This window comes from Haplochromis burtoni, unplaced genomic scaffold, assembly GCF_018398535.1.
Source record: "Haplochromis burtoni strain Fernald_Lab_line unplaced genomic scaffold, NCSU_Asbu1 Contig_182, whole genome shotgun sequence".
Lineage (NCBI taxonomy): Eukaryota > Metazoa > Chordata > Actinopteri > Cichliformes > Cichlidae > Haplochromis > Haplochromis burtoni.
Genome location: NW_024582543.1, coordinates 166,393 through 185,653, shown reverse-complemented (window position 1 = coordinate 185,653; position 19,261 = coordinate 166,393). Strand labels below are relative to the sequence as shown.

General features: G+C 40.8%; 3 protein-coding genes across 6 annotated transcripts; 2 read left to right on the top strand and 1 right to left on the bottom strand.

The window, feature by feature from the left end:
- The first annotated feature begins 426 nt into the window (after positions 1 to 426).
- gmcl1 (germ cell-less, spermatogenesis associated) lies at positions 427 to 9,578 on the top strand. 4 transcript variants are annotated; one of them, XM_005934595.2, is made up of 15 exons: positions 427 to 812; positions 2,013 to 2,190; positions 2,297 to 2,420; positions 2,508 to 2,604; positions 2,688 to 2,785; positions 2,883 to 2,995; positions 3,102 to 3,167; positions 4,043 to 4,127; positions 4,215 to 4,305; positions 4,609 to 4,749; positions 4,858 to 4,927; positions 5,057 to 5,132; positions 5,213 to 5,358; positions 7,100 to 7,187; positions 7,269 to 9,575. In XM_005934595.2, exons 2-15 carry the CDS (start codon positions 2,015 to 2,017, stop codon positions 7,407 to 7,409), a joined length of 1,512 nt encoding a protein of 503 aa, XP_005934657.1. In that variant the 5' UTR covers positions 427 to 812; positions 2,013 to 2,014; the 3' UTR covers positions 7,410 to 9,575. The 4 variants fall into 4 exon arrangements, with proteins under 4 accessions (XP_005934657.1, XP_005934658.1, XP_042081726.1 ...); XM_005934596.2 differs by having other exon boundaries at positions 451 to 812; positions 2,008 to 2,190; positions 7,269 to 9,576; XM_042225792.1 differs by lacking the exon at positions 427 to 812 and adding an exon at positions 819 to 1,514 and having other exon boundaries at positions 7,269 to 9,578.
- A 54-nt stretch (positions 9,579 to 9,632) lies between these two features.
- fam136a (family with sequence similarity 136 member A) lies at positions 9,633 to 11,945 on the bottom strand. The gene is made up of 3 exons (XM_005934594.3): positions 11,570 to 11,945; positions 11,352 to 11,492; positions 9,633 to 10,254 (listed from the first exon to the last, which is right to left on the bottom strand). Exons 1-3 carry the CDS (start codon positions 11,654 to 11,656, stop codon positions 10,066 to 10,068), a joined length of 417 nt encoding a protein of 138 aa, XP_005934656.1. The 5' UTR covers positions 11,657 to 11,945; the 3' UTR covers positions 9,633 to 10,065.
- A 313-nt stretch (positions 11,946 to 12,258) lies between these two features.
- Positions 12,259 to 18,748, top strand: pcyox1 (prenylcysteine oxidase 1). The gene is made up of 7 exons (XM_005934592.3): positions 12,259 to 12,507; positions 12,718 to 12,862; positions 15,904 to 16,110; positions 16,192 to 16,366; positions 16,453 to 16,664; positions 16,755 to 16,907; positions 17,006 to 18,748. Exons 2-7 carry the CDS (start codon positions 12,742 to 12,744, stop codon positions 17,674 to 17,676), a joined length of 1,539 nt encoding a protein of 512 aa, XP_005934654.1. The 5' UTR covers positions 12,259 to 12,507; positions 12,718 to 12,741; the 3' UTR covers positions 17,677 to 18,748.
- Positions 18,749 to 19,261: the final 513 nt, after the last annotated feature.

Genomic DNA, 19,261 nt, shown 5'->3' with positions numbered 1-19,261 from the left:
ATCTTACTATGGAGTATAAGCAAATGAAATGGCAGATAGAGTTGCGAAGGAAGCCACAAAACATGGGGAATTTGACCTGGCTATTAGCTTCAGTCAGACAGAGATAAAGAGTATTGTAAGGCAAGAAATGAAGAAAAGATGGCAAAAACAGTGGGAGGAGGAAAGGAGGGGATGGTGGTTGTATAAAATTCAAAGGAGAGCAGGAGAAATGAGAACCACAGGAAGGAGTAGGAGAAAAATGAAACTAGATCTTATTGATTTACTGCAAAAGGACTCGAAGTAACAGTTATCGGGCCTTATTCCAGTTTTAAAAGAGAGTAAATTGCTTGGGAGGATTTGAATTTTTTGTTTATTTGTTTTTTGAGCGACGCCCCCGTCACACTCCACACCAGTTGGTGGCGGTAATGCACCATTCAGTTGTTTGCAAACCGCCAATACAATTTAGAGGAAGAAGACGACGACGACGACGAAGAAGAAGAACAAAAAAAAAAACAGCCTCAGAAATTTTTAGTTACACATCATCTGCTATCTTTGACTTTACTTTCGCTATAATTTAGAAAAATGTAACTTGAAGCAGAGGCAGATGTGCTGTCTGGAGACCTGTACGGAGCAGCAGCCAGTCAGAATAAGCGCTGTTACTGTTTTTATACACGATTCTGGTTTGTGAATGTGGCAGCTAAGCTAGCTCTGAGGCTGGATCGCCTGTTATCTAGCTCGTCAACGTTTGAGCTGAGATAATCAGCCGGTGTTTACCGTCCACATTAACACGTCACACGTCTCCCTCTCAGCCTTCTCCCTGTCATAATCAGCAGGTGAGTCAGCCGAGTCGTTGTTTGGGTGATAAACAAACTCGCATCAGACTCTGTTGTGGACACTCTTCGCAAACTTCATTCAAGGCTTCGTTATGTAAAATATTTTGTGCCTGTATTTTAAAATATAAAACAACAAGGCCACGTTTTGGGCTTATTTAAAATTAAGTCGAGATGTGATAGTGGCCTACTGTTAACCAAGGAGTGTGCCACTTGCTTTTTTCTGGATATCTAACTAGTTACATGAGGGCAATGTTGGTGAAAGCTACAAAGGCAAGTGTAGCACAAGGATAAGGAAAAGTGGTGTGGTGTATCAGTCTGTTGCTATCATAATAAATAATGATGTTCAAGCATGTGTATTCATTTCACTTCACAGTCAAAATCAAGTTATACAAGTTATGCAGGAAAGCGTTTCTTCCTTATCTGCCACAAAACCTGTTTTAGTTTCTACTTTTATTTAAGCTCCTTATTGAGTTACACTCATCTTTTCAAATGGTGATATTATTATTTATAATTTTATTTGTTGGGAATCTTTATTTTATTCACGTTTTTCTATTTAATTGAGCTCCTAGTCTTCAGGAACAGTTCTCCAGGCTTCTTGAAGGACATTCAAAGCTCTTCTTTGGATGTTGGCTGCTTACTTCAGTGATGTTGATGTCTGGGCTCTGGGGGGGCTGATCCATGACTGTGTGATTTTCTACCCAGGTATGCTTTTACTGCATTGGCAGTGTGTTTCATTGTCATGCTGAAAAATGAAGCTGTTACCAGTCAGAAGCTTTTGAGATGGTATTGCACGGTGGATCAAAATCTGATGGTACTTTTCTGTGCTGGCATTTAATTTTCAGAAAAACAGAACTTAGAAAGACATTTGTAAAGCCTGGAGAACTATTGCTCAGGACCACTTTAACAATGCCGAGGTCGTCTGGCTCACTGAAAGTAAAGCATAAAGAAATGATGGCAGCTCAAGACTTTTGCACAGTACCATATCTGTGGATTTCTTTACTGTTGAGCAAAACAGGCAGTTTGTCTGGATGCAACCTGTGGTGTCTTGAAATTTAATGTGCTTGCACGACAATTAAACATTTACTTAATGCAGTAGCTAAAGTACCACTCCAAAAGTATTGATTCTGATGAACTGTGAAACTACAGTATACATAACTGACTTGATATTTTTGATTGCTTTATGTCTCTTTGAAAGCACAGAAATGGGAATTCTGGGCAGCAGGTTTCAGCTGTCCTCTCAGGGACCAGAAGAGGCCACAGAGGGCACAAGTACCAACCGCAAACATAACTGCGAGTGTAAGAAGAGGAAACGAAATGCTCAGTGTGACTGTGACAGTGAGCAAGAGGAGGATGATGGCATACTCGATACACCTCGCAGGCAAGTCCAGCCAGTTCAGAATCAGATATCTTTAAGTTGTCTGTGTTTTGTCTTACTCTCGTTTTTTTCTGTTGTCTGGTTTTGTTTTTATGTTTTCCTCGAGCAGGAAGAAATTAAAAAGCACATCAAAGTACATTTATCAGACCTTGTTTCTGAATGGGGAAAACAGTGACATTCGTATCTGCGCTCTGGGACAGGAGTGGAACCTCCACAAAGTGTACCTCTGCCAGGTAAAACAAACACACACGCCGAGGCATCTTCAAAGCAGCCAGTGTTACATTCTCTTGTATGAGTTATCATATTCCTGCACTTTACAGTCGGGGTATTTCTCCAGCATGTTCAGCGGATCCTGGAAGGAGTCCAGCATGATGGAAATCAACCTGGAGATCCCAGATCAGAACATTGATACTGAAGGTGAGAGTCACAGAAAACGGATGCTAACTGGCCTCCTTTGTACTTGTACTCATTGGCTGATGGCTTTGTACATCCCTGTGTAGCTCTACAAGTCGTGTTTGGGTCCCTGTACCGTGATGATGTTCTGATCAAACCCAGCAGAGTCGTCAGTATTCTTGCTGCTGCTTGTATGCTACAGCTGGTAAGTACGTGTAAAAACAAGTCACTGAAAGGTGAGACAGATATCTGTATTTTGAATGATACTAAATCTTAATAAGTTTTATGGTCTGTGTTCACAGGATGATTTGATCCAGCAGTGTGGCGAAACCATGAAGGAAAACATCAGTGCAAAGACTGTGTGTGGCTACTATGCGTGTGCTAGCATCTATGGCCTGGATTCAGTCATTAAAAAGTGAGAATGTTGACATGATTGGGTTGTTTATGCCACATAAGAAAGTATGTACATGTTTGGAAATGCTTACATATAGATCTGTGTATTTGTGTGTCTCTTTCTGCAGATGTCTCGAGTGGCTTCTAAACAACCTGATGACCCACCAAAATATCGACCTGATGAAAGAACTTGGGTGTGTTTGACTGTCAGAGTAGCTTCTCTGTTCATGAAATAACAGAGTTAGATTTTAGAGTTAGATTTGTTTATGGAAACTATATTCAGAGTATTTAATGAATACTTGTAAATTTACCTTCATACTATACAAATTGTCCCCGTTTCAGACTCTTTGATTACTTAAATATAAATTACTTAATCTAAATACCAGGTTTTACATTCTTTTTTTTCTGGCATTTTTTAGCCCTCATTACCAAGAACAGGTGATATCCACATGAAAAACACATTTAAGCTTTGTTTGAAAACTGGAAACCCATCAATTTCACACCAGCTCTAAGGCCGCTTTTATGGTCACCGTGCACCTCGTCACAGGTGGCGCATGCCTGAAATGATGTTGCATCTGCTGGCGCTTGTCAGCCGGACATCTCTTGATTTTTGTAATTGGACGTGTTTTTACTGCCATTTTAATTATATTTCGGGACAGAACTTTAAAGTCACAGACAAAAGAGATTATAAAGACGGAGATTTGCAACAATTTGAAAACATGAGACTATATTGGGGGGGGGGACCCACTTGACAATGTCTTGGCTTCCGGTTTCGACTTCTTCTCTTCCTACATCAGCGCTGATGTGGCAGTATTGTCTGAGTGACGACACCTATCATTCAGGAGAACTGGCCTGCTCCAATGAATACCTGCACCTTAATGGCGAGCATAAAGAAAAGTGACTTTGATGTTGCAGTGGTGTGTTAAGTGACCAGTATAGAGGGTATACTAGCAATTTAAATGTCGCAGTCTAAAGTCAAAAGCTAGTTTTGTCCAAGCTGATCTTAGTCTATTATCAACTTGAAGCGTCAGTATTTGCAATACATAAACTTGTCGCTATCTGTTTACAGGGTGGAGGTCATGGAGCAACTCATCCAGTCCTCTGACTTGTTTGTCATGCAGGTGGAGATGGATGTTTACACTGCTCTGAAAAAGGTAGAAAAAGCACAGTCGTAGACATTTTTCCTGTCACAGTCACTGCACTCTGATGCGTATTTTAAGCGTTCCCGCCTCTTTCTGCAGTGGATGTTTCTGCAGCTCAATCCGCTGTGGGACGGCCCCATCAAGCAGCTTCTGGCTGATGCCGACGCCTGGCTTTGCAAGCGCAGGACAGGTACTGTAATGCACATTGGGTGAAATCACCAAGGTTATTATAGCTAAAATTAAATTACAAACCAAAAGAGACATTTTAGTTATTTAAGTATTTGCCCACTTGATGAGGCTTGTTTGTTGAGGCCACTGTCACAAAGTGTTTTCACAGTAATGCTCATTTTTAGCTTTTTATATCTTGCTCCTATAAATAAACCCTATATCATAATAAAAGGCTAAAATGAACAATTAAACGAATGGAAATTAAAGCTAGTTAGATTAGCTGTGTTAATCACAGTCTGTCTTTCTAATTAACCTTTATCAACAGACCTTTGTGAGAAGGAACCCTTCTTGAACACAGATGAGGGCGTTCCTTTTCGGTCAGTGTTCAACTTTGTGCGCCTGCAGTACATCATCAATGACCTCGCGTCTGCACGCATCTTGGAGAGGGACAACATTTTGCCTCTTGGTAATTTATGGCTCCGGCTGATGCCATTTCGTCATAAAAGTGCATCTTTTTTTTCATGTGTGGTTATTTTAACATCTGTTTCTTGTGTTTATGTACTTTATGTTCCAGACTGGTTGACGTCCGTGTATAAAAACCAGTGGTTCGCCATGCTCCGGACAGAGTTTGAGAATGATAACGGGTAAGAACCTGAAACTTCAAACGAGTTAGTAGATTGAATTTGGACTGATTTAGTGGTGCTTTATGCTGCACATGGATCACATGCATTGCTTTTAATGCTGTTGTGATGACAAACACTTCTGTTTATTAGTCCTCAGGAGCCCAACAAAGACGAGTTTGAGCAGAGCAGCATGAGGTGTGGCAGGAAGCTCATTAAAGATGGAGATGTGAGTTTGTTTCCATACAATTATTGTTTATGGATTCATTTCTCCAAAGGGAAAACACTGTGATTTTCCCCTTTTCTCAGTACTGCTGGAGGTGGACGGGCTTTAACTTTGGTTTCGACCTGCTGGTGACCTACACAAATCGCTTCATCGTCTTCAAGAGGAATACTCTGAGTCAGCCATGTGGGGGCGCTGTCAGTCTACAAGTGCGAAGACACTTGGCATACAGGTCAGTGGTGCAGGCAACCAGACTGTATAATCCCGCTTTAATTGTAGGATCTTTACCTTAAAAAATGCCTCAAGGTGACAGTTGTTGTGATTTGGTGCTATATGAATAAAATTTCATTGAATAGAAACATTTTAAATAGAGAAACTAAAATCATTATATTGAGATAAATGTGCAAACACATTCTTGAGCTAAGAAATATTTGCTCATGAAGCATTTGCTAAAGTTGATTTATATACAGAGTGAAGTTCAGCATTTAAAATGATTAGTTGCTATACTTCTCAGTTGGCTATAGTTATTTTATTAGGATACAGTGATGAAGTTGTGGGCCAGCACTGACTGTGAACATGTGACTGATCAACACTGATCACTGTAATTGGTAGGTGTTATCATATTTGGCAATAGGCTGGCATTTACCCTTATGACTGTTTAATTTTATACAGTAATGTAAAAAGGAAAGTAAACCTAAAATCTGTTGAGAGCTGATGTAAAGAGAGACAAGAGATAACTCTTTATTGTCATTGTACAGTCATACCTGGTACAATAGTACAACGAAACTGTCCCACGTCGGCACCAAGCACAACACAATACAAACGAGACAACACAGTAACTTAACGTAATAAATAAAAAGAATGAGTGCATGTGTGTTTTTAAAGGGAGTGTCATGAGTTTGCGTTCTAGAATTTGTTAATAGTCTGGACCTCAGCATTTTTTAAAGTTTATAGACGGACAAAGAGATGATTTGTCCATGCCGGTAAACGGGGCATTGCAGTAATCACAATATGAATAAACACGATGACACAAGTGCATGAATGATCATTTCCAGCTTAGCTGAGGGGACTGTATGTCGCAATTTATCAAATTGTTCCTTAAATTAATGAAACGGGGACAAAGATTTTACTTGCAGGTCGAAGCCCAGAAAATAATCAAATATTACACCAACATTTCAAATGCTGGACTTAAAAGTTGAACAAAAATAAGGAAGAGCCCAGCTGATTTTAGGATATAGTTCAAAAGTAGCTTTAATCATGATCTCAGTCATAGGACGATCCGGAGCACAGCAGCAAATTTACAACGGAGCAGAATTGATGTGTCGCAATAGTCCAGACAAAGTCCAGACCTCAACCTGAAGAAATGAAAGCTGTGTAGAAATAAATGTCTGCACACCTCAATGAACTGAAGCAAAGTTACAACGACGAGTGGGTCAAAATTTCTCCACAACCATGTGAGACACTAATAAAGTCACACAGAAAAGGATTACTTGGTTATTGCTGCTAAAGTTGCTTCTACCAACTACTTTGCTTTTCACGTGACTTTGTCTGCATTTGTTGTGTTGTGTTAACCTACTTTAAACTTGGTAATGACTGGATCATTTTTATTATAGGGTGTATACTCTACTCTTTGACATGAATGTCTCATGTCTCCTTCTATGCATGTTTTTGTTATATATAATTGAACATATTATACCTAAATTGTGTATGTATACAAATTTACAATAGAAACTGATGTATAGTTTATAGTGTTCAGCTGATAATGTATTGACCCTGTGACAGCTACAGGTTACCTTTGTTTCCATCAATGTTTGGGCTTAGCTGTGTGCTAGTGGTGCCCTCATGTTTAAATTAGAGGCATGTGAATGCTGTTAAACTTCATGTCACCTCTTTGCAACAAATTGAACTAACCTGGTGACAAGCTGTTGAAATGTTTGAAAGCTTTACCTATCTTCAAACATCTTTGTCTCCAGGTTACGTCTTGCCTCCTTTGACAGTCGTGGAAAGCTGGTCTGCAGTCGCTCAACAGGTTACCAGCTGCTCACTTTAGAGAAAGACCAGGTCAGTGAATACTCACTAGTCACCATTTCTAAAAGGAAATTGTAAACTTGGTAACATGCTTCAATTCCTTCAATCCTACAGGAGTATGTGGTGATGAATCTGGACAGCCGGTTGTTATCATTCCCCCTCTACGTGTGCTGTAACTTCCTGTATACATCACCTCAGTCAGATCACCGTCCAGACTCCTCAGACAAAGACAGGTCTGCTCACAGTGTGTCTTGATACCTGCTCACCAGCCATTAGCTGCTGCCATTCTTCTGTTACCGCAGAGACACTTGACACAAGCTTGTATGTACAATCTATGGCCTCATTTAACACATTTTGACACTGGACATACCGTCTGCATGCTCTCTAAACTCAGCGAGATGTTCTTGGGGAAAAAACGTTTTGTATATATGTCTACATGGGGTTTACAGTATAATGAAGCCCTATGCTAGTGGTCAAGAGGGATCGGACCACCTTTTGCTCTCAGAGAAGCTTCTCTCCACCTTGTACCTCTGCTGTTAACCATCTGCACTGGGATGCTGGACCATTCTTAAAGATGGGAAACCTCCAGGTGTTTGGTCATTAAGCAGACTTTGTAGGGCTTGACTTTACACTTTGTTTTTTCACTGTGTACAGGACATCGTCATCGGGAGCACAAACAAACACAGTGAAACTGAGTAGTTCCATCACATTTCAGAGCTTCTTACAATTTCCTAAGAGGAAACACACATCTGTTCTTAGAAGGAGAAATTGTGCATTAAGTAAGGACAAGAGTAAACTCACCTTTGCGTTGCTGCTGCATAAGAAGCCACACACCTGCTCAGTGCAATGTACGGCTGCTGGTCATAACAGTAGACAAAAAGATGAAGCGACAAATGCAGAGGCACAAAAAGAGCAGGATTTTATCAGCCTGTAGCTTCCATGGGTCACTCCGAGTTGGTCATTTCCACCACCTTGTATAAAATTCATAATCCACGATGTCCACCAGCATCACAAGTTTAAGACTCAGTAATCCTCCCCAGTTAAAGCTGAGGTTGCAGTAAATACTTGTGCTATCTGGTGCTCTCAGCATAATCTTATTTTTTTGGCTCACAAAATAAAAAAAATTCCAGATTTCCTTTCTACAGTATTTATCAGCTACACTCCCCACTGTGTGTTTGCTGGTATTAAGACAGTCACCTGCTCACTCTTCTTTTACAGTGCAGCTGCTTCTTGTTTGGCACTCTACCATCTATACTCTAAGTACCATTTAAGTTCTGTTTTTGAATACTTATCATATTAATTTGGGAAATATTTGTTTGGCGGTTTTCTTAATCTGTTGTTACCTCATGTCGTTTTGATATCTAATGGAGGTGAAAGCTTTTATTTGGCCATTATTTATTATTTTGTACTTCATTTTTATTCGTATCGATGTACTTTTGAAAACAATTTCTCCACTGCCAATAAAATTGCCCTCTGACACGGGCTGTGGTGCTATCACATAATCTCTGTATCTAGTGAAGGTCTTTATTGCAGCTGCAAGGTTATGTTTTAACTACAGATGATAGATAGTTAGGCATGTTATCAGTTTAATATGGCCAATTCATTAACGTAAGAAACTTGAAGCCTGATCAGTTGCTGTTTGTTTCACTCTTTAGTCAAAAGGTTCAAAGGTCAGTGTGCTGTTGGCATATCTTTTGTTTTAGTTGGCTCATCTTCAGAGTCTGTTCTGGTCTCTGCAGTAATAAATGAATTTAAGGCTCAGAAGTTTAATGGCTAATAAGAGCCTGGCTCACCAAAGAGATTTTTATCTAATCTGGCTTCTCTTTTATCTCGCTGTTGTCAGCGTGCCTAATCTAGTGCTGAACACAGTCATTGTAATGGGGAAAAAAATGAAATTCTCAGAGGCAGGCCACATAAGGAGAAATTACCCCCAACTTCTGCTAACTAATGGTCGGTTCTCAGCCCTGTAGAAATATGGGCGGGTTCTCATGAGGTACCGAGGTAGAGCCACATCACTGAAAGAAAGAGTTAAGAGAACACTCGTTTCCCAGCTGTACATTTATATGACGTAAGGACCAAAAGTAAGAGTCTTGTAAGTTGTGAGGTCACAAACACACAGTTACTCGTCGTCTCCTACCTGCTGACTACTTCTCGGGTTTGACTCGCTGTGCATTTTCCGGTCATTTGTACAAAAATGAGTTCATTTCCATTCTACCAGATAGGCTGCATAATTAGACGTGTGCAATTTAAACATATTAGATTTCAAGTAGTAAAATTATCTGTGTGGTTTACATCAGGTCTGCAGTGTGTTTATTGCTCCTTTTATATCATTTACTCAGGCTGAAAAGCTGACAGTGTTGCCTTTGTTGTACCACCATGTGTGTATATAAGAGTATACTCCACTGTTGTCATTAAAATATATGCAAAAGTGTTATTTGCTATCACTTTTTTCAGTGTTGCTGGGGTAAAGCATCCAAAGAAGGTTTGGGTTCTGTTTATTCAGATATATAAATTCACAATTAAATGTGAAACGAGAAAAAAAAAATAAGGGATCATGATTTTAAGGAGTTTCATCGAGAATACAAAAAATCCTTCACGTGGATTACACAGGTTGGTTTTCTTTACATGTTGAAATGCAACACACAGATGTGCATTAAATATATTAACCGTGTTTAACAAATGCACACCTTAAGACTCCTTGTGCATTACTGGATTTCTTTCTCGCTGCAGGTAACGTTGGATCTAACAGGCCAGAAACTTTCATCTCAAAGTTGAAATCTCTACACATCAGCATTAATAATCACAGTCTTTGAATTCTCCCTCTGCACCTCCAGCCCTTCACTCCTTAGATGAATAAACTCAATGCCCCCGAGCTTTCCCCAGGATGGACTGCAGTCATTTATCCCGCCCCTCACTGCCGTATAGAGTCCAAGTTCTCTTTTAGTCGTCGGGTCATGCTGGGGATCAGGTTAACGTGGTCATCCACACAACTGCCCACGCAGCGGTCCATCAGCGATCGAACAGCTGGCTCCTTGGCGCCGGAGTCAAAGAGATCCTTTGCTTTATCGTTGCAGGTCATCGTACATCTAGTTAGACGGTCCTGAAGGTGGGCCAGGAAGGATTGGACTTTAGATTTTTCAAAATGTTATTCATTTATTTATTTTACAGATGTCTACTGCAAATCTAACCAGCTGTAGATGTACTTTTTAAATATTAGGTATATTCTTATCTAGTTCAATATTACTAGTGATGGGTCACATGATCCAAACATTACAACAACCAGAGTCATGAAGAACTTCAGCCACACTAAAAATGAAGAGTTGGCAACTGAGAGACTTAAAGGAGAGCAAAAAGTAATATTGGATTCAGGCGAGCCCTAAACCCACCGGACTTTAACAGCTTATCTGACTAGTGCTTTGAAAGGGTGTGCAAGTATAGCTTGAGAGACTGACATTTTAAACTGCTGTACTTTATTTTAAAATCAGTTACATTTACTTGTAATGATGCTCACGTCTAAGCAAAGGGGTCAATTAAGGGTTCCAAACTGGAGATCCAACATGGTTTGCTTTATTTCCTATTACCTAAAGACCAGTATCAAAAAGACTCAAATGAAAAGACAAACTGCACCACAGTTTCAGTTAGGAATATCAAAATAGTAAGCCATCTTCTTTACCACCAATGTAAAGGTGTAGTTTTTTTTTTGCCTAGACTCCAAAACCCACTAACCACAAGTCTATACATTACTTATGCTCAGTTAACAACCAAGTACCCTGTAACAGGCATTTGATTTGTAACACTTGGAGAATAAATAGGGAAACTGCAAAAATATAAAAAAAACATGCCCACTTATTTTTGCCTAGGATATCATTTACTACATCTATTCTTTAAGTTAAATATTCACTTATATTAATTTTATGTTTGTACCATATGTCAGAATATAGGTTACATGTTGGATCACATGCTTCCATCTCTCCTTATCCCTTGCATCCTCCCTTTCACAACTCTCTGGATGTCCTCCCTCATTACATCCATGTCCCTCCCCGCCTGCCAGCTCCATCTTTAACATCCTTTGTCCAGTAAGCCCACTATCCCGCCTTTGCACATGTCCAAGCCATCTCAGCCTTGCCTTTCTAACTTTTTCAATCTTAGTTATCTGGCACAGACAAAGTGATGACAGGTGTTTGCACGGTGATTTACCTGAAACTTCTCCAGCTCTGAAGTGACCAGGCCCTGAGCTTTGGCCAGGGGAGTGTGACACGTCTCGATGCACTGATGCACCTGAGCCATGCTGTCTGTGGAGCGATCGCAGCACTCTGCGCTGCACCTGAACATGCGCCCCTGCAGCGAGAACAAACAACCTGTCACCACCCGGACTCGAACCTGCATACACCACCGAGAACCTGCAGATACCCTACCTGCATTTTACGGATGTGGTCCTTCTCCAGGCTTTGGACCATGTCTTCGATCACATTCTGCACGCGTGCCTGATGAGCCTCTGCCATTTCTGCTCACTCTGGAGACACCTTCAAGGTCCGCTTAGATATTCACCACAAGTTTATTAAACCCAGACCGGACTCACCTGCCCGCGGGGTCCCCAACTTTCTTTACTTTACAATTTGGTAATAAGTAAGGTCACCTCCATTTCAAGCATGGTTCAAGAGGAGAAGTAATTGCGTCACTTCCGATTTTCTTCCGTACTTGAAAAAATACGTTTTGTTACTTCAGAATTAGGGAACGGGGTTGAAAAGTGTCAACACGTTTAAATAAACAAAACAATTCTTTTTAACTAACTCGTCTTTATCTATATTTATTTTGCCGTGATTAAGTAAATTACTACTTCCGCTGAGCTCCTTAAAAAGGATATTGAGCCCATTTCCTGTTCATATATCTTTCAAAATAAAACAAAATAAGTGTAGCGCAAGGACGCTAAAAAACAGAGAAAACTATATAGATAACAATTATGTTAGCTATTAGTCATTATTACAGACAAGATAAATCCTACAATAGGCAGCTTTAAAATGTTTCGAAATTTCTGCGCACACATTTCTCATTAATCGCTTTTACGAATTTCCTATGCTTTTATTGTGACATTCAAAGCAACCGTGCCCAGAAGTGTGTCTCAATAATTAGCGACGTTCAGGGTGGGCAGACGTGATTCAACTGTTAAACTAGTTTAGTTAGTTTTCTCGTGGGTTTTACAGCGGCCTCTGTGAATAGCTCAGTCTTGTATTTAAGCAGTCTGACAAAAGTTTTAGTGAGCTTTAAAACGAGGTTTTACACTTGCTTTGAAGCTTGACACCCTGAAGGCTATTTTTGGACCAACAGTAGTTCCCCACCATTGACTTCTGAAATTGTAAGTCCTCGAAAGCGCCCTATACCCCTTAGTAATTTGTCTTTTAGGTTTAAAACGTTAAGTCGGGTGAGTGTGTTAATGCTAGTTTCACTTGTGTAAAAAGCTGTGCCATTATTTCCTTCGCTGTTCTATTTTTGAGGCCCTGAATGCAACCTTTGACCAAGGCTGATAGGCACTTTAAGTATCTCACGTTTTCGCCCTCCTTTGCAGATGCTTCTTAGTGCAGAGCTGTAGATGCCCACAATGAGACTACAAACCCTGTCACTGAGAGCGCTGCTATTCCTGGGGCTTTGGCACACAGGAAGGAGAAGTCTAGCCTCAGCCCCAGAGCTGCAGGAACAGCCTAAGAAGATAGGTAAGGCAAAAATAAATAAAAATAAAACATGGACTCGTGCTGTCTGTCACTCTTCAGCTTCTTTAGAGGACAGAGAAGTACTTTCATTCTGTCAGCCCTCTTAAACTGATCTTTGTGGCAGGTTTGTTGGTTGTTTCATCATCAGTTAGTTCCACGACTAACTGAACGATCATTTTGCCCCTGTATACCAGCACAATGTTTCGTTTTTGTTTTTTTGTTTTTTATCAAACAGTCAGAATATGATCTTTAATTTAAGGGGTTTAACAAACATTTCATCTGCTGTTCACAAACAACAGCCAGCTTAATGCATAGTCCCCCACTTCCAATTTCTCTAAAGAAACTGGACAAACTAACTTGGGTTTTAAATAATAAGGATTGCTTTTAACAGGCTAAACCACCAAAGAAAACCAGTGCACTCTGTTTTCGAATAAAATTTTAAAAAGTAAATCTAATCTAAATCTAAAGTAAATTTAATTTCATGGCATGGTCATGTTTCACTCCCTGATGAGTGATGATGATATGTGCGAAAATCTGTTAATATTTTCAGGCTGAAAATGACCTTTTCATGAAAATAAAGGGTATTTGTGCTTTTGTTCAGAGTTGTTGAATGGAGAGTCGTGTCATTGGTGGATCAGAACGACTTGAGAGTTCCCAGAAGTTCATAGCAGGATGTGAATGTGTTAATAAAAAGATATAATAAAACTGCCTTTTTCTCTGTAATTACTAATCAAAAAATGCATTGATCTACAATACACTGTATGCCACAGTGAGGTTATATTTATTTATAAGTCAAATATTCAAGGATTAGATTTAACTGCAAGGCTCCTCCATATACAGGGAGTGCAGAATTATTAGGCAAGTTGTATTTTTAGTTGTATTTTTGAGGAATAATTTTATTATTGAACAACAACCATGTTCTCAATGAACCCAAAAAACTCATTAATATCAAAGCTGAATGTTTTTGGAAGTAGTTTTTAGTTTTAGCTATTTTAGGGGGATATCTGTGTGTGCAGGTGACTATTACTGTGCATAATTATTAGGCAACTCAACAAAAAACAAATATATACCCATTTCAATTATTTATTTTTACCAGTGACACCAATATAACATCTCCACATTCACAAATATACATTTCTGACATTCAAAAACAAAACAAAAACAAATCAGCGACCAATATAGCCACCTTTCTTTGCAAGGACACTCAAAAGCCTGCCATCCATGGATTCTGTCAGTGTTTTGATCTGTTCACCATCAACATTGCGTGCAGCAGCAACCACAGCCTCCCAGACACTGTTCAGAGAGGTGTACTGTTTTCCCTCCTTGTAAATCTCACATTTGATGATGGACCACAGGTTCTCAATGGGGTTCAGATCAGGTGAACAAGGAGGCCATGTCATTAGTTTTTCTTCTTTTATACCCTTTCTTGCCAGCCACGCTGTGGAGTACTTGGACGCGTGTGATGGAGCATTGTCCTGCATGAAAATCATGTTTTTCTTGAAGGATGCAGACTTCTTCCTGTACCACTGCTTGAAGAAGGTGTCTTCCAGAAACTGGCAGTAGGACTGGGAGTTGAGCTTGACTCCATCCTCAACCCGAAAAGGCCCCACAAGCTCATCTTTGATGATACCAGCCCAAACCAGTACTCCACCTCCACCTTGCTGGCGTCTGAGTCGGACTGGAGCTCTCTGCCCTTTACCAATCCAGCCACGGGCCCATCCATCTGGCCCATCAAGACTCACTCTCATTTCATCAGTCCATAAAACCTTAGAAAAACCAGTCTTGAGATATTTCTTGGCCCAGTCTTGACGTTTCAGCTTGTGTGTCTTGTTCAGTGGTGGTCGTCTTTCAGCCTTTCTTACCTTGGCCATGTCTCTGAGTATTGCACACCTTGTGCTTTTGGGCACTCCAGTGATGTTGCAGCTCTGAAATATGGCCAAACTGGTGGCAAGTGGCATCTTGGCAGCTGCACGCTTGACTTTTCTCAGTTCATGGGCAGTTATTTTGCACCTTGGTTTTTCCACACGCTTCTTGCGACCCTGTTGACTATTTTGAATGAAACGCTTGATTGTTCGATGATCACGCTTCAGAAGCTTTGCAATTTGAGACTGCTGCATCCCTCTGCAAGATATCTCACTATTTTTGACTTTTCTGAGCCTGTCAAGTCCTTCTTTTGACCCATTTTGCCAAAGGAAAGGACGTTGCCTAATAATTATGCACACCTGATATAGGGTGTTGATGTCATTAGACCACACCCCTTCTCATTACAGAGATGCACATCACCTAATATGCTTAATTGGTAGTAGGCTTTCAGAGCCTATACAGCTTGGAGTAAGACAACATGCATGAAGAGGATGATGTGGACAAAATACTCATTTGCCTAATAATTCTGCACTCCCTGTATTTAAACTTGTTGACTTGTTTTTGTTTTTTAACATTGCATTCTAATCAACAGAAGACTAATCATTATATGTTTTACTATACATTGATGGAACAAAATAAATATTGCAAAGATCTTTTTTTTTTCTTCTTTTTTTTTCTATCTTCCAGTTTTGGGAAGAACCGAGTGAGACTGAAAGGTGACTCTTAATGATGACAGCATAATGATTCACTGCACTAGTGTTAGTCTACGTGCACTTTCTTGTTAAATACATTGCACCCTTATCTGTCACTCTCTCCTTGTCTACATTTGAGACGAGGCCTCAAACTTCTTTTTTTTTTTTTTTTTTTTTTTTTTTTTGGTAAAGCTTGTAGTTAGGCCTGAATCAGGTGACCCTGAAGTATGACTTAGTTATGCTGTTATACTTAAAGTTATTATTACTTACATTGTATACTCAGCCTATATTTGTTATGACACTTTTTCCACTACAGACAGTCAGAACGTGGATTATCTCCACTCTTTTTAGCTGTTGTACTTCTCATCTCTTCCATCGCTGGTAGAACGGGAGGAAGAATAAACTTTCTGATTGTGCTCGAGCCCTCAATCTGAAAGATGTGCAGGTTAATTCATGTTAGCTCACGTTCCTGTCACTTCTCTTTTAAAGCTGTGGTTGGAGCAGGAATTGGCGGCGCAGCGACAGCATATTACCTGAGGCAAGAGTTTGGACCTGGGGTCAAGATCGACGTGTTCGAAGACGGCAGTGTTGGCGGGCGACTTGCGACGGTGAAGATCGGAGATTATGAATACGAAACGGGAGGCTCAGTGATCCATCCTCTGAACCTACATATGAAGCACTTTGTTGATAAATTAGGTAAATTTAACATCCCCTAAACTGCCTGGATTAAAGATAAGAAGTGCGTAAATTGTAGCTTAATGTTTTATGTTTTCACAGGTATTCCTCAGAGAAAAGACGTCCCCTCTAAAATGGCGATCTTTGATGGAAAGCACATCCTGTTCGAAGAGAGCGACTGGTTCATAGTAAATTTCTTCCGCATGCTCTGGCGATACGGGTTGAACTTTCTTCGAATGCAGATGTGGGTGGAGACTGTTCTGGATAAATTTATGAGGTGAGGATGCTGTTTTCTTCTTGGTGGCTTCTAAATTTCACTGCTGTTAGGTTGCCCTAATTATCTTTAAATCCTTTTCTGAACAGAATCTACCAGTACCAGCAGTTTGGCTACTCATTCTCCACCGTAGAGAGGCTGTTGCATGCCATGGGAGGTGATAGTTTTCTCACTCTTATGAATCAGACCCTGGAGGAAGCCATGATGGGAGAAGGATTTTCTCAGGTCTTCATCAATGACATTGTTGCACCGATCACTCGTGTCAACTATGGGCAGAGTGTCCGTATCAATGGCTTTGTGGGTATGTTACAAAACGTGTGATTTAGCACAGATCTCACCATTTTTTTTGGTTGTTGGTTGATGAAATGGAGTGGGCATGTCTTGTTTTTAGGGGCGGTGTCGTTAGCAGGGGCAGATTCAGGCCTGTGGGCAGTGGATGGAGGCAATAAGAAAGTTTGCTCTGGACTTCTTTACAACAGCAAAAGTGAGCTCATCCCTGCTAGAGTCACTTCCATTTCAGTGAAAGTTCGACCATCCAAGAGAGGTACTATTAACATTCCTTCCTGTCATATAGATCCGGCCTTTTTCTCTTTCTTGATTCTTCATATTTCATCCTGATATCCCTTCATGTCCCACTTTCAGGCACCCCTGTCAGTTTATACGAGATTAGCTATGTTGACCAATCAGGAGCTGCACATTCCCTTTATGATATTGTGATAGTAGCAACGCCTCTTCACCGGGGGAAATCTGACATCACATTTTCAGGTTTTTCCCCTCCAATCCCTTCTCACTACCCCGGGCACTACCACCAGACGGTCGCCACTCTTGTCCACGGCTTGCTCAACGTGTCTTACCTGGGGACCACAGAAGCTGCCTCAGAGTTCACCGTGTCTGATGTCCTCACTACAGACTCAAACGGTTCCATCATCAACAGCCTGAGCTCTCTGGATCCTGTGCACATCCCCAAAGGTTACAAGCGCCCCCCTGCTAGCCAAGCTAATGTCTGGAAGGTGTTCTCCAAAAAGCCGCTGTCCCAGGAGCAGCTGGAGAACATGTTCCTCTCCTATGATTCGGTGTCTGAGACCAAATGGCTGGCATACCCCGCGTACCATCCGCCGCATCGCAAGACCCCTCCTTTTATCCTGCACAACCGGCTGTACTACCTCAATGCTGTGGAGTGGGCAGCAAGTGCCATGGAGATGAGCGCCATCGCTGCCAGGAACGTGGCCCTGCTGGCACACCACCACTGGCACGAACAAAAAAGCAAGATCGACCAGGAAGACCTGCACACGCGTCTGAGAGGAGAACTCTGAAAAGTGAGAACTACTTGAGAGTAGAATCAGAAGCAATAAAATAAGATCAATCGAGCCCAATTTTATATGTTGGATAACATCGTAGTCGCCAGAGGAAATGCTGATCTGTGGGAGCATGGTGACACTAGAGCCGCAACTTTAGTTGATCAGTGGTTTCAGCTTTTCTAGTTTGGGAAATATTTGTCTTACATTATTGAAAACTTTTATACCTGTGTGTGTGGACAAATGGGGCATTTGATTATGCCAGTCTTTTTTTTAATTAATGTTTATATTTTGGCTATATTTTATGCATGGGATCCCCAAAAAAGATTCAGACACAGTAAAGTTTGGCACTGCAGTTGCTCCAAACCCCAGACATACACCTACCAATGGATAAACAGTGGACAAGATAGATGAAGCACACATACATACAGAGAGTCCTTCATTTATAGCGAGATACCAGTAGCAATTGATTAATATTGGCAATGGCAATTTCATTTATAAAGGTCATTTTATTACACAATTCAATGCGTTTTAAGATAAAAAATAAAAAGCAGTGCAAGTCTACAGTGCCTTAAGGCAAAAACCCCCCAACAAAACAAACTTTACAAAGAAATAAAATACAAGTTGACACACAGTCATGAAGTGTAAGTCTGTGAGAGTAAAAAGGTTTTGAGTATAGACACAGTTGTAGTTGACCTCAGGTCAGCAGGCAGCTGTGAATGCTGTGCTGAGGTTAGAAGCACCCCCAGCACTCTTGGATCTAATTCAGTTAAAAGATCCACCACTGGTGACCTGAGAGTTCTGACTGGGTTATACACACTGAAGAAGTCAGACACGTACTGGGAGACCAAACCACTGAAAGCATTATGATCTATTGAAGAAAAAAGTTATTTCAGTACTGGATTAATATGTTTAGATTTCCACATGCATCTCAGGACACTGGCGGTTCCAGACTCTAGAAAGTAACATTTTCCTGCTTATGATTTGGATAGGGCAGCACGGTGGCACGGTGGTTAGCACTGTTGCCGCACAGCAAGAAGGTCCTGAGTTCAATTCCTCCATCAGGCCGGGGTCTTTCTGTGTGGAGTTTGCATGTTCTCCCCGTGTTTGCGTGGGTTCCCTCCGGGTACTCCGGCTTCCTCCCACCGTCCAAAGACATGCAGCTTGTGGGGATAGGTTAATTGGATAACCCAAATTGCCACTAGGTGTGAATGCGAGTGTGAATGGTTGTCTGTCCCTGTGTGTTAGCCCTGCGACAGACTGGCGACCTGTCCAGGGTGTACCCCGCCTTTCGCCCTATGACAGCTGGGATAGGCTCCAGCGCCCTCCGCGACCCTGAAAAGGATAAGCGGAAGCGAATGGATGGATGATTTGGATAATCCTGCAAATGTGGTGTTACAGTCTAACATGCTTGTTATGAACCCACAGACCAATTTCTTAAGTAATTTTGAAATAATTTTCTAAAATATTGAATATAATCTTTAGTTGCAGGTAACATTGTCTAACAAAATCTGACAATAAACATGGAGTTAAAGAAGCCAGCAGTTTACCTACATCACAATTCTATCATTATTTTAATCACTTATTGCACATGGATGATGTA